Genomic DNA, 13,134 nt, shown 5'->3' with positions numbered 1-13,134 from the left:
CAGATCTGACATGGCCTTTGTGTGGAAGGAACGTGGTTCCCCACACTCTAAAATCATACTCCTCAGCAGTTGTGTCTCCTCACCGAGCCCCTCAAATGACTTCTCACCCTGGTGGAAAGATTAGCAAGTGCCCAACGGCTCAGAATAGAACCTCTCCTTTCCTGCTTTCCTTCTCTCTCTCTGTGTCTGCCCCCACAGTGATGGAGTCCATGTCCCACAAACATCCACTCCATTCTGCCCACACTGAAAACACATGAATCCAGCGCAGTCCCCACAAGTGCCACCTGATGACTACAGCTCCTTCGTCAAGGCCTCCACACTTAGAGCCACCACCCGACTTCTTCCACTTTACCAGAGTGACCTTCTGAGTAGGTTGGCCCCATGGTCCTTCTGAAAACCCTTTCAGAGGCAGCAAGGCATGCCCAGGAACAGCCAGGGCTCCTTGATGCAGTTGACGAGGTCCCCGTAGCCCAGTGGTTCTGTCTCCGACACCTCTGCCTGACCCTTGAGCTCCACACAGCTGGGTCAATGTTTAGTCCACTCCGTGTGCTTGGATTTCTCACCTGTAAGTGTTGCTCTGTTGCCAATAGAGATTCTTTACCTGGGTTAAAGCTGACATAGTTCTTAGAAGGCAGCACGGAGGATGCAGTCCCTGCATGGTGTGCCTTCTTTGAGCACCAGTATCTCTTTTGCTCCCCGATCTACCCCGAGCACCTATAGCAAGGCAGCCAGTGGGAGCTCCTTGATCAGATGAGTCGTCTTCATTGGCATTCAAAACTTCAGGAAGGGGTTGGTGGGGGCATGGCTCAGGTCCTAAAGCACCTGTGCAATCACAAGGTCCCAGGTTTGACTCTCCACAAACTGATGTAAAGCCAGGGATGCTTATTACATGCATTTTTAATCCCAGTGCTTCCAGGGAGAGATGAGAGGCTAAGACAGTAAACTCCCTAGAACGAACTCAAGAGCCAGCCAGCCTGGTGCACAAGGTGGCAGATGATAAGAGCGACCTCGCCTCAGAAAAAGTAGACAAGGAGGACTAACATCCAAGGTTGCCTCTTACCTCTGATTGTGTACTGTGCCAGGCACATACTCACACCCCCACTTACACACCACTCACACACACACACACACACACACCACCACCACCACCACCACCACCACCACCACACATACAGAGAGAGAGAGAGAGAGAGAGAGAGAGAGAGAGAGGCCAAACTCCAAGAAGCATTTTGTTGTCAGTCATCAAAACACATGAAATAAGAAACAGTGATAGCCGGGCAGTGGTGGTGCATGCCTTTAATCCCAGCATGTGGGAGGCAAAGGCAGAGGCAGGTGGAGTTCTGAGTTCAAGATTAGCCTGGTCTACAGAGTGAGTTTCAGGACAGCTAAGGCTATACAGAGAAAAAACCCTGTCTCAAACAAAAAACAAACAAACAACAACAACAAACAATGATAGCGGTGGCCATTCACTGGGGTCTGCCTACAAAGAATGCATGGCACTGTCTCCCTCACCTTGCAGGGGGACTGAGGTACAGAAAGGTTCATTTGTCAAGTGCGCTGTCCTGTCCCATATACTTATCCAGATACTCGAGAATCAGCAAAAAAATAAACTGGCACAGCCCCTGCCCTCCGGAAGCTTACATTCTGGTGTGAAGGGAAACAAAGATGGTGACATAAGTCTGTGTGAAGAAAGCAAAGTGAGTGAGGACAGAAATTACTAGCAGCTGTTTAAGGATGACAACTGGGAGGGCCTCTTACAGTGCAACAAATGCAAGATGAAGCACTTCTGGCAGCAGGTGACTCAGTTGTATGAGAAGCTTCCTATTGGCTACTGTGAAGCCTTGTAGGAGAGAAACCAGTGTGGGTCTTCTAGGTGACAGATGGATGCTAACAGGCAGTGCTCATGGAGAGGAAATAAGTTAGCGAATCCCAGAGCCTACGAGAAGGGAGACATGACAATTCCTGGACAAGAATGTGATTTGAGGGATAAAGAGAGAGAGAGAGAGACACAGGCCCAGAACGGCCTCAACCTTGTACATTTGTGGAGAGATGTACCGTCATGCATTGCACAGGATGGGTGTCTGGCTGTTGGAGTCACAGCATCTGCTGAGCCCATAAATCTTCCTACCAGAGCATCCTCAGCCCTCATCCTGTGTTCTCTTCTTCCTCCAGAGAGCCAAGATTGGCCAGGGTACCAAGGCGCCAGAAGAAAAGACAGCTAACACTATCTCCAAATTTGACAACAATGGCAACAGGGACCGGATGAAATTGACCGATTTTAACTTCCTGATGGTGCTGGGGAAAGGCAGCTTTGGCAAGGTATGGTATGACTCGGTGGCAGCACCCACTTTGGGTGGGGGAAAAGGGACATAAATAAACTCACGTTGTAGCCTGCACTGAATAGCATGAAGAAAACAAAGGTTTATGTTACCTATCTGCTGAGAGGGACGAACTCACATGATCTGAGAAGGAGATGTAAGGAATGGGAATGAGCCATACATTCAGAGCAAGGGAAGAGGGCCTGGGGATGTAGCTCAGTTACCAGAGTCCTTGCTGAGCGTGCATGAAGTTCAGATTCTGGTCCCTAGCATTGTGTAAACCAGACATAAAATTGGGGGCTCAGGTGGTAGAGGCAGAATGATCCTCCTCAGCTGCGCAGTGAGTTCAAGGACAGTCTGAAATACACGAGTCTCTAAATATAAGCCAGGGCAAGGAAAGGCTCTTCCAGCAGAGGGAACAGTAGTGCCAGCATCCCAAGGTGGGAAGAGCTTGGTGCATTCTTAGTGCCGTCAGAAGGCACTGGGTCCATGGTGACATGAGCAGGAGGACCTTCTAGGGGTCGTCAGGAGGCACCGAGCCCTCAATGACATGAGCAAGATGCTGTAAGGTTGCAGAGGGAAGCAGGGGCCCAGTCGGGTTGGTTGGTTGGATGCTGATGAGCTAGGAAGGTAAGTGTGGATTTTATTCACAGCGCAGTGGGGAGCCATTGTAAGTTTTTAAGCAGGGAAGTGACATGATCAGGGTTGCTCTTGGAAGAGCTCATGGTGGCAGCAGAGAATGGGAGTGCTTCCTTTTGAGCAGCAGCAGCACCGTTGAAGGATGACTGTGGGACTCATAGAGAGATCCTGGATGCTTTTATGGATATCACGAGATGCTGTGTTACCAGAGTTGAGATTGTGTTATAAGTATTCCTGACTTGTTTAGTGTTGTTTGGAGTCTTTGAATCCCTTAGTGTGCCACAAATATGTCTGGTATAAATCTCATCCCGTGAACTCAGGTGTGCAAAAAATATAAATTTCTTTTTCTTCTCTGAAACATAAACCAGAAAACTGAGTTATCCTCGAATCCCCCCTCCCCACCGCCCATTCTCTCTCTTTGTCCTTATACCACCCCTGCGCACATCCGTGCTACATACAATCCACTAGTCAATCCTGTTTGGCCTGTCAAAGCTTATTCAGCACCTGCTAACTACTCCATCTTCAACAGCGTGGCCCTCAGCTAAACCTTGTCAGAAGCTCCTAACTGGTGTGTCGCAACCTTCCCTTAGCTAGAGTTATTATTTACCACGTACCTTAGGTTAGGCCACGTTCAGATCCCTTCCTGCCTCGTTCTCACTCTTGGTTTACTAATCCTTACAGCTCACATTGATCCTTGTTTCCTGCTCAACTGTTTTTGCTTCATTTCCTCCTCGTCACCCAGTGTATTCTAGGCACAATGGTGGGTGTTGGGTGCCTGAATCAAGCCGATTTCTCTCTTCCCATGGAACTTTAACGACAGCCTCAACTCTGTGCATGGCTGGCTCATTGTCCTAATTCACACCTCTACTTGGACATCGCTGCTGTGTGGTCTTCCCTGACCAACCGCTTAAAATAGCCACTTGCTCTTTCTGCTATCTGACATAGCCTATGTCATAGCCCATGCTGGGTTCCAACCCACAATCCTCCTGCCTCAGCCCTCCCTCCTAGTGCCAGGATTATTGGCACCTATCACCTTGTCCAGCCATTCTCCATTCTATTTTCAACTCTTTTGGAAACCATTAATGAATGACAGTCTGATTTCTGTATCAGTCTGCCCCTATTTCTGATCTAAGATCTACGTGCCTGAAGAGAAAGATCTTTCCCTGTTGACTTCAACTCTGGATTTTGGGATCTATGGAGCCAATTCATTCAGCTAGGCTGCACGCTTGCATTTCCTCTTGCCCATGGCTGGGTTTTCTGCTGAGATTCAATAGAGTATGAAAATGCTGTCTCAGAGTCTGAAGAGCCCCAGCCTGGAATAAGTAAGTATGTGAAGGAGGGATAGACCCCAAAGGGACAGCCACGCAGCACTGAGGCCCACGAGGTTAGACAACAGGCAGTGAGCTGGCTGTGGTCTACACCACAGTATGAATTTCCAAGAAGCAATGAGCAAGTTGGATGTGGGTCGGTGAATTTGACTAGGGTTGGATTGCGGGGATCCAGTGAACTCGATTATGGTAATAAAGAATCTAGAGATGCTGGGAAGACCGATGCCTGCTGCAGTCCATAGAAGCTGGCACGTGGCAGGTGGGCAGTAAAATGCAGTAAGTGAACAAGTGAGACCTGTGCCCAGACAGAGTTAGGAAGGAAAGCTGGCAGGAAGAGAGACGCCCCTTGGTGGGAAAGGAGGAATCTACACAAGCCTGGAGATGAGATACGAGGGGAAGAGTCAGGGTGTTGCAAATATCAGGAAGAGTGGGTTTCAAAGTGGAGCAGTTTCTTCAGTGCTGAAGAAGAAAGTGGCCTAAAGGAAGAGGAAATTCTGACAGGCTGAGGCCAGTAGGAAGAACTGTTTTGTATCATCTTTAACCTTTGACCTTTGACCTGTGTAACCTGGGCTGGGCTTAAACTTTCAGCCTTCTGCCTCATCCTCTCAGGCGCTGAGGTCATAGGAGAGCAATACTGTACTCAGCCTCATGCAAGAGTTTTAAAAATTAATTTTTGAGTCGGGTGCTGTGATGTCCACATATAGCTACTCAAAAAGCTGAGGATTATTTGAGCTCAGGAGTCAGGCTGGATGGGCAGTGTAGTCAGACCACCAACTCATAGAAAAGAAAACTGAGTCACTCGTTGTGTGTACACTTGCACACGTGCGTGCGCGCGCACACACAAACACACACACACACACACACACACACACTCACAGCTTTTTTGAGATGGAATTTTCATATCATTATACTCTCCCCATGAAAATGCTACGACCCACATCAGTCAGCACAGCCTCAAACATTGCCACCACCCAAGAAACTCCACAGTCACTCATGGTCTTTTCTCACTTCTTTCCTCTCCAATTATATTTTAAGCCAGCCTTGTATTTACATGGCTCACAATTAAAATTACATTAAAAAGATAAACACTAGGAAGCCGCGTGTCCTCCCAAGTTTGCCCACTTCTGTGGCCCCTCGCTGACTCGGCCTCCGTATATGAACTTTCACTAATTGAATTTGCTTCTTTCTAGTCTCTCTGGGCTCATTTACCATTCTTATTTTTGTCCTTGTTAACTCAAAAGTCAGTGTACCATGCACATGCTTCTGATCACTGAACAATATAGGCTGGAGAATTGCTGGTGGGAATGGAAGTGCCGTGGGGGCTTCTGGAAAGAATTGAGGTTGGGGTGGGTTGGGGAGGGTAGTGGGAGAGTGGATCATTGGGGGATAGTGAGCAAATAAGAGAGAATAGATCATATGTTGCCATGGAAACTGTTATAATAATTGAGAGTTCTCTTGCAGACTGGGGATGCAGCATTAAATAAATCGCAGACAGAATAACAGCCCATCATGAAAGCAAAACAGAATCACAAACACCTCTATGATCATTTAAAGCAGAGTAATCCTTTGCCACTCTCATGGTGCCAACGGTGGTTTGGAATTAATGCAGTTATGTATTCCAACACCGACTTTGAACATTTTGCACAATCTGGCTAAGAACGTGGCTCAGTCCCCTTAAACAGAAGAACACGGCCACGAGTCTGCTCTCTCCCTTCAGAAGATGAAAAGAGCCAGCCTTGGGGCTTTGCACCTCCCTCCCCCAAGTCCGCAGGATCAGATCTGGCCCAGAAAAATAACACACTCTCAACAAGCGCTGTGATCATTTGCAGAACGACGACAGAGGGTGACACAAACATTTTGTTAAGACCTGTGAAAATGATATAAGGGCAGACGCAAGTGTGAAACCATTGTGTTCCAGATGTGTCGCTCAGTCCTGCAAACTTGCAAGAGCGGAGCCATTTGGAGAGTAAACTCATGGTTACTGGAAAGGTTGTCTTACCTGCAGTGCCTGCACAGCAGACACCAGTCTTTCTAAAATAATGATATTTTCTATTTAGTCTTTGAAAGATCCCCACATTTATATTTATATTTCATACAGTATATAGTGATCGTATTTTTCCACCATTACCTTCTTCCAAATGCTTCTAGTGCTAGCACCTGGCCCCATCTCATTCCCATCTTCATGTTTTTTTAATTGTTAGTAATAACTTCCTCCCTCCAGTTAATGTTCCCACATATGGAGGGCCATTCACTGGGGCAGGAACAACCTACCAAGGGCCACATTCCAAAAGGGGAGTGAATCCCCCACCTGGGCTGCCACCATCTGCCAGTTGCTCCTTCTTTAGAAATTGGGCTTTGCGCCTCTATCCCCAAACCTTTCTGGTATTGGGATTGGCTTGGTCTTGTGCAGGTAACCGCAGCTTCTGTGGGTTGCTGTATGCAACGGCCATGCTATATCCAGATATGAGTGTTTTCCAGTTGTCTTCCACATCAACTGGCTCTTACATATTTTCTGTGATGTTCCCTGAGCCTTGTATGGGGAGGTTGATATAAATGACCCATACATCCCTGAGAACTCAGCTACTTAGACTCAGCACTTAGGCCAGTTATAAGTCAGAACCCACAGCAAAAAAAGAAGCTTCTCTGACAAAATCTGAGATATATACATCTATAGGTATAAATACAAATATTTAGAAGGCAGTTTGACAGTGAGAGCACTTAGTAAATCAACAACAGCATATTCTCCCATGTGGGCCTATGATATTCCCAGTCATAGGCTTTCAATCAGGTGAAACTAGCCTCAAATTCAACCAGAAAGCAGTTGGTTACCCCCATAATTTGTATGTCACTATTGCACTAAGGGGTACCTCTCTCCAGCATGGGTGGTATTGTAGCATACAGGGTCTAGCACTGTATAAGCAAGCCAGCAGGAAGGGAGTGTCACAGTCAATTTGAGGCAGACATAACTCTACACCATAGATTTGATGTCTGTTATCCAAAAGGGCCAAGTTAAAAAACATCTGTTAAGTTACTAGGGATAATATTGATATCTTCTGAAACTCATGTGTACTTATGGTAATATTATATATTGTTCAGATTTGTTTTTAAAGTTACACAGGGGCTGGGAAAAGAGATCAGTTGATAAGTGTTTGTGACATAAAAATGAGGATCTGAGTTCACAGAGGTGGCTTGAGCCAATAATTCCATCATCAGGGAGGCAGAGACACATGAGTCCCGAGGGACTGCTGCCCAGCCAGTCCTGTCAAATGGGCACGATCCAGATTTAGTGGTTAAAAAAGTAAGGTGGAGAGCAGCAGAGGAGAACACCAGACATTGATCTTCAGCCTACGCTTACACGTGTACACACACACACACACACACATACACACACACACACACACACACACACACACACACACAGAGAGAGAGAGAGAGAGAGAGAGAGAGAGAGAGAGAGAGCCTCTTGGATCTCTTATATGTCTTATTCTTGGCTATGGGAGGGGTATGTGCATATGTGTGTGTGTGTGTGTGTGTGTGTGTGTGTGTGTGTGTGTGCATGTGTGTGTGTATCTGTGATCTGTGTTTCAGGGTAGAAGAGAACTGTATCATAGGTGTAGATTCACAAATATAAAGAGAAATTCAAACCCAGGCTGGGGAGATGGCTCAGTGGCTAAAGGCTTGTTATGTAAACATGGGGAACTGAGTTTGACTGCCAGAGCCTATGTTCAATTGGGTGCAGTGAGTCTGTAATCCCAGTATTCCTGTAGTGAGATGAAAGGTACAAGCAGGAGATGTGTGAAGCTGACGAGCCAGCTAGCTTGACATACACAGTAGCAAACAATAGAGCGACCCTGACTTAAGGCAAAAGGAGATGCCCTTGATCTCCACACCATCGCATATACATACATAAATACACACACACACACACACACACACACACACACACATCCCACAAATATTTAAAAAAAACACTCAAACCTGATACCATAAAGCTCTATGTAAAATGATATTTATTGCAGCATGATAGTAGAAAAAAATGTAAATAGCTTAAAAATCCATTCATTTAAGAGAAGTTCAAATACTAGGGGTTTATCTGGGTCATACTTAAATGAAGTATCTTTCTGTTAGTCTCTTTCCCTAACATTTATTCATTTATTAACAGAAAAAAATTGGAAAGAACTGTACTGAGCATCCATGCTACATGCCACCCTAGACTCTGCAGCTAGCAGGTGACTTTCCTGGCTTTATGGCATATCTGTGTGTCCATCTGCACTCCCCTTGCCAACACTCAGTGCATCTCAGAGTCGGTGATAGACCCCCCACGCATGTTAGTCTAAATTCTTCAGCATGCAGCCCATTTAACCAGGACACCACCCTCAAAGGCCAAATTTACACTTAACGAAGTGCACATTTCTTAAGTATATTGTTCTGTGCATTTTGAAATAATGTGTGTTTTAAAGCACCATGGGGCTATAAACATTAGTCAAGAAAAACCAAAGGTGCAGATGCGCGTGCAGCAGTGCTACGCTGTGGGAGCCTAGAGGAGGCTGACTCCTAGATTAAGTCGCCTTCCTGAGAAAGTGACTAGAGCTAGCCCACAAGGATGAGTTAACCAAGCAAAGAACAAAATGATAACCTCAGGGTGCCTCCATCCTGACTTAGCTGGTTTGTGTAGCAGTCAGGACATGGACTCAATGGCTGTAACAAATACACTCCCAGAGGTATACTGGCTCAGACACAATAGAGGTGAATTTTAAGTCATAAATGGTATGGGATGGGTGTTCCTGGCCCTGCCCACCTCGCCATATAATGGAATTCTTTCTGCCTTATATGGCTCTATTAGTCCCTCCAGCCTGTTCTCTACATTCAGAGGGTGGAGGGGGAGGAGCAGAAGCAGGAGGAGGAGGTTCAAGCTGCTTTGTTCTGGAACTCACACACTTCACTTCTGCCCACACCCTATCAGAGAGACTTCATCCCATGGCCACGCCTCACAGCAAGGGTATCTGGGAGAATAATTTTGATGAATTATATGGTCTTGCTCTCCCTGGCTGCTCCTCAGCTCTGGCTGGAATTTTTCACAGTGTCCCAAAAGACCTTCTGACTTTTTCCCTTTAGAACACCAAGTTCCTCACACCCCACAAACACAAATATTGAAGCGCCTCTTCCTGGTGACATTTCCTTGTGTTCAAATCATGGGACATGCCAGGTGCCCGAGCTACCTTTCCTGAGCCCAGCAAAAGCCAGGAATAAATCAAGTAGGATGCAGTCAGCGACTTATGAAATTGAAAGAAGCAGCGGATGCTTGGCAACTAGGCACCTAGGTATCACATCCACAGCTGCTAAAAAATAATTCCATCCTGTACTGTGGCTGGGTGTGCACCCAAGGCAGAAAACACCAACCTCCTCTATGGCTGGACCTTCCTGGAACAGTGCCCAGGAGGTACAGAGCCTGAATGTCCCCAGAGTCCAGGAAGGTGCCCGTCAACATTCAGAATTTAGCTGCTGTTGGCCAAGGAAGGTGCCGGTGCTGATTTCAGCAGCTCAACGTTCACAACAGAGCAGCACACAGTAGGTGCCATCCCAAATTCAATACACCAGTTGTGTATTTACATTAATATGTTCTTGGGGAGCCTAGAAGTGAGAGGTAATTTTGTTGTTCTACTATGGCCAGTGTGAGAGCTAAAGTTGTGTTTTAAGTTTTAATTACTATACCTAAGAGACCCAAACAACAAAAATGCCTCTAGCCTGTAAGCCCCTTGCCCAAGGACAGATACTTCTTATGGAGGCTCTTGTTTATGTGAGATAACAAACCACATGTTTTCACTCCTCTAAACAAGTTTGTTTGACACAACGGCACCACATATGCTTGATATGTAAGAGGGAGTTATGTAGGCAGGAAATGTATCAGGATATATGCTTGCCCCTGATTGGATGTAGACAGGAGGTATGCAGACAAGAAGTACATCAGAATATATGCTTGGCCCTGATTGGACCTCGTGGGAAATATATAGCCTTATGGGTGTATCTTTATAAACCTCTGCAAAAATGAGGCTCATCACCATTTTCTGGGAGCCTAGGAATGGGTCTGGCCAGAGTCCATCCTTCCGGCTAGTATTTAATTAAAGTATAATAAATTATAAATAATAAAGTATAAATTGCCTCAAATTTGGCTCAAAAACCGTGGTAGTAGTCTTATACTCTCATGGCATGATTAACACTAGTACCAGTGATGCAATTGATGAAAATAGCCTTCAAGTCTTAGGCTCACATATAATTTGGCAGCTCGATAGCCACTCTATGGCAAGTCCCAATCTCCCCTTTGCTCCAGAACTTCTTCTTAGAGGAGGCTCCTGTTTCAAGGTCCCTCTGTTCTTTGAGCATCCTTTTGAGGATCTGGGTCTTCCCTAACTGTCTTCTACATTGAGTGGATATAGAGAATCAGGTTGATCCTTTGAAACTTGCTGCTCTACCAGCCACTCCATCTCCATCCTTTACAAGGAGGATCCTTCAGTTAGCAGTCTTTGGAAACTCCTGTCTTGGGTTGTCCATCACTTTGCAGATCTACCTCGCAGATTTAAAGGCCATGCTTTTTGTGTTTGTTTGAGGCAGGGTCTTTCCACATAACCCTGGCTGTCCTGGAATTCACTACATAGAGTAGGCTTGTCTTGAACTTACAGAGATCTGACAGCCTCTACCTTTACCTCCACCTCTGCCTCTGCTTCCTGAGTACTGGAATTAAAGTTATACACACCCACACCCACCCTCTCATCCTTTTGAGAGCAGAGGGCCCAGGCAAGGGAGATTATTGTTTGCTTTTATAAGTGTCCACTGACATCCATAATTAATGATTTGGTTACAAGGGTGGGGAATGGATTCTTATTGAGTACCTACTGTATACCAGGCACTCTTTTGGCATATCAGCAATGTCTGTGAACCAAACAGATAGAAGCACTTGCCCTTACAGGTTTATGTTCAACTGGTGATGGTAGTAATTCTGACAGCAGTGATTTTCTTATCACTTTGAGATCTTATAATGTGCCAGGACCTTATGAGTATTCCATTTGGATTAGCCCCCTCACCCCTTAAAGGTGACAAAGATAACAGGAGTAGCAGGAGAAACGGCTGGAGTAACTTGGTAGAGTCACAGTTTGTAAATGTCATTTAATGTGTCAAATTCGATTTAGAAATACATGATTTGTAGCTCGCAGGATATGTGATAGTCTGGATGAAAGTGGCCCCCATAGGCTCACAGGGAGTGGCACTCTTGGGAGGTGTGGCCTTGTTGGATTAGATGTGGCATTCACTAGGGGTGGGCTTCGAGGGTTCAGAAGCTCAAGCCAGGCCCAGAGTCACTCTCTTCCTGATGTGATCTTGGAGAACTGTTCGTGGCTTGGCAGAGGTGAATCAGGACTTGCAATCTGGTTTAATGATTCCAGTTGCTTCTTACCATCTTGTAACAGTGCTCTTACCTACTTTGGGGTCCATACATCTTCCTAAACTTTCCCCTTCCTTCCTCTTTCTCCTCCTCTTCCTCCTCCTCTTCCTCCTCCTCTTCATCCTCCTCCTCTTGGTCTTCTTCCTCTTCAGCACCTCATCCATCCATGTAGTCTAGGCTACCCTGGAACTGTATTCTCCAGGCTACCTTAAAACTTAGAATCCTCTTCACCTGAGTACCAGGACCACAGCTGCAGTACTCCTCATTCTGGGATAGCATTTCCAAAATGACTACCAGAGGTTCATAGTGGCATAAGCATATTCTTCCTCTTTCCATGGAAAAGAGTTAAAATTTGTATCTTATGATTGCTTTGGTATAAAGACAAATACATTAACATTGCATAGTAGAATATTTGCCTCAACTCCACACCTCAAAGTGTCTCCCCTTGTGGTTTTAAAAACATTAGAATGCTTCCACAAGCTCCAAAGATGGGGGCCCTCGGTCCTGTGCAAGGTACTCAAAGGAGAAGGCAGTCCCAGTTTTCACACTAGGCTCTCAACAGCCAGGTGCTTCTCTAGAGTGCTCTGTGGACACAAGAGAACAGTCCAGACACAGCATCTTGTGGCAGGTGCAACACTGAATTCTGACAGGAAGAAATGTCCTGTGGAGATTAAAGGGGCATTAGTTCCTAGCAACAATGGAGACCTCCTCTCTTAAAGTCTTTGAGCCCCAGCTGTGGGAGCCGAGCCTAATTTTAATCTCATTAGTGGCATGTATACACACACACACACACACACACACACACACACACACACACACACACACACACACAAATGCGCGCGTACGTACATTAGACGTGCTTATATAATTCTGCAGACAAAAGCACTCCCTTTTCTTCCCCCTCTTTGCTATCTTCCTCTACCATATGTTAAATTGCTTTATCATATGGCTCCCAGAGAGCTGAAGTCGCTGGTACCTGTCCTCCTAATCCTCTTCCAGGGAACCTTTGCTTTCTGATGGTGACTTCCTGCCGGCTCTGTAGTTCTGTCCCAATTATGGTGCCTCTTCCCTCAGCCCCCAAGCTTCCATATGCAATTCTGACTGCAGTGTGATTCTTGCAGGCTCATCTTTCTAAATCACTTTTCCCGATTTCCCAGGTCTCTGCTTGACAAAGTGACTTGACGCTTGCTCAGTCCTCTGAAGATAGTGAATTGCAAAACAGGATAAGGTCCTTTTTTTTTTTACCTCATCAAAATTAATTACATTGAGAAAAATTATCAGGAACTTCACATTTATAATGCTTCATCTGCTGCAGATAGATAGTCAGGAGAATAAAGGAAGTGGGGGAACAGAGAGATGTGTTACACAGCTGTGCATACTGAAATGCCCAAAGGCAGGACACGATGGGTTCTTG

At 45.9% G+C, this 13,134-nt stretch overlaps 1 protein-coding gene across 1 annotated transcript in view; it reads left to right on the top strand.

The window, feature by feature from the left end:
* Positions 1–13,134, top strand: part of Prkcb (protein kinase C beta) — a 350,016-nt gene that overhangs the window by 261,734 nt on the left and 75,148 nt on the right. The window contains exon 9 of the mRNA XM_052199809.1: positions 2,173–2,319. Coding sequence (XP_052055769.1) covers positions 2,173–2,319 — 147 coding nt within the window. The remainder of the gene's footprint in view (positions 1–2,172; positions 2,320–13,134) is intronic.

The sequence above is a fragment of the Apodemus sylvaticus genome, chromosome 1 (genome assembly GCF_947179515.1).
Source record: "Apodemus sylvaticus chromosome 1, mApoSyl1.1, whole genome shotgun sequence".
Lineage (NCBI taxonomy): Eukaryota > Metazoa > Chordata > Mammalia > Rodentia > Muridae > Apodemus > Apodemus sylvaticus.
The sequence above is the reverse complement of the archived record's forward strand: the minus strand, read 5'-3'. Positions and strand labels throughout refer to the sequence as shown.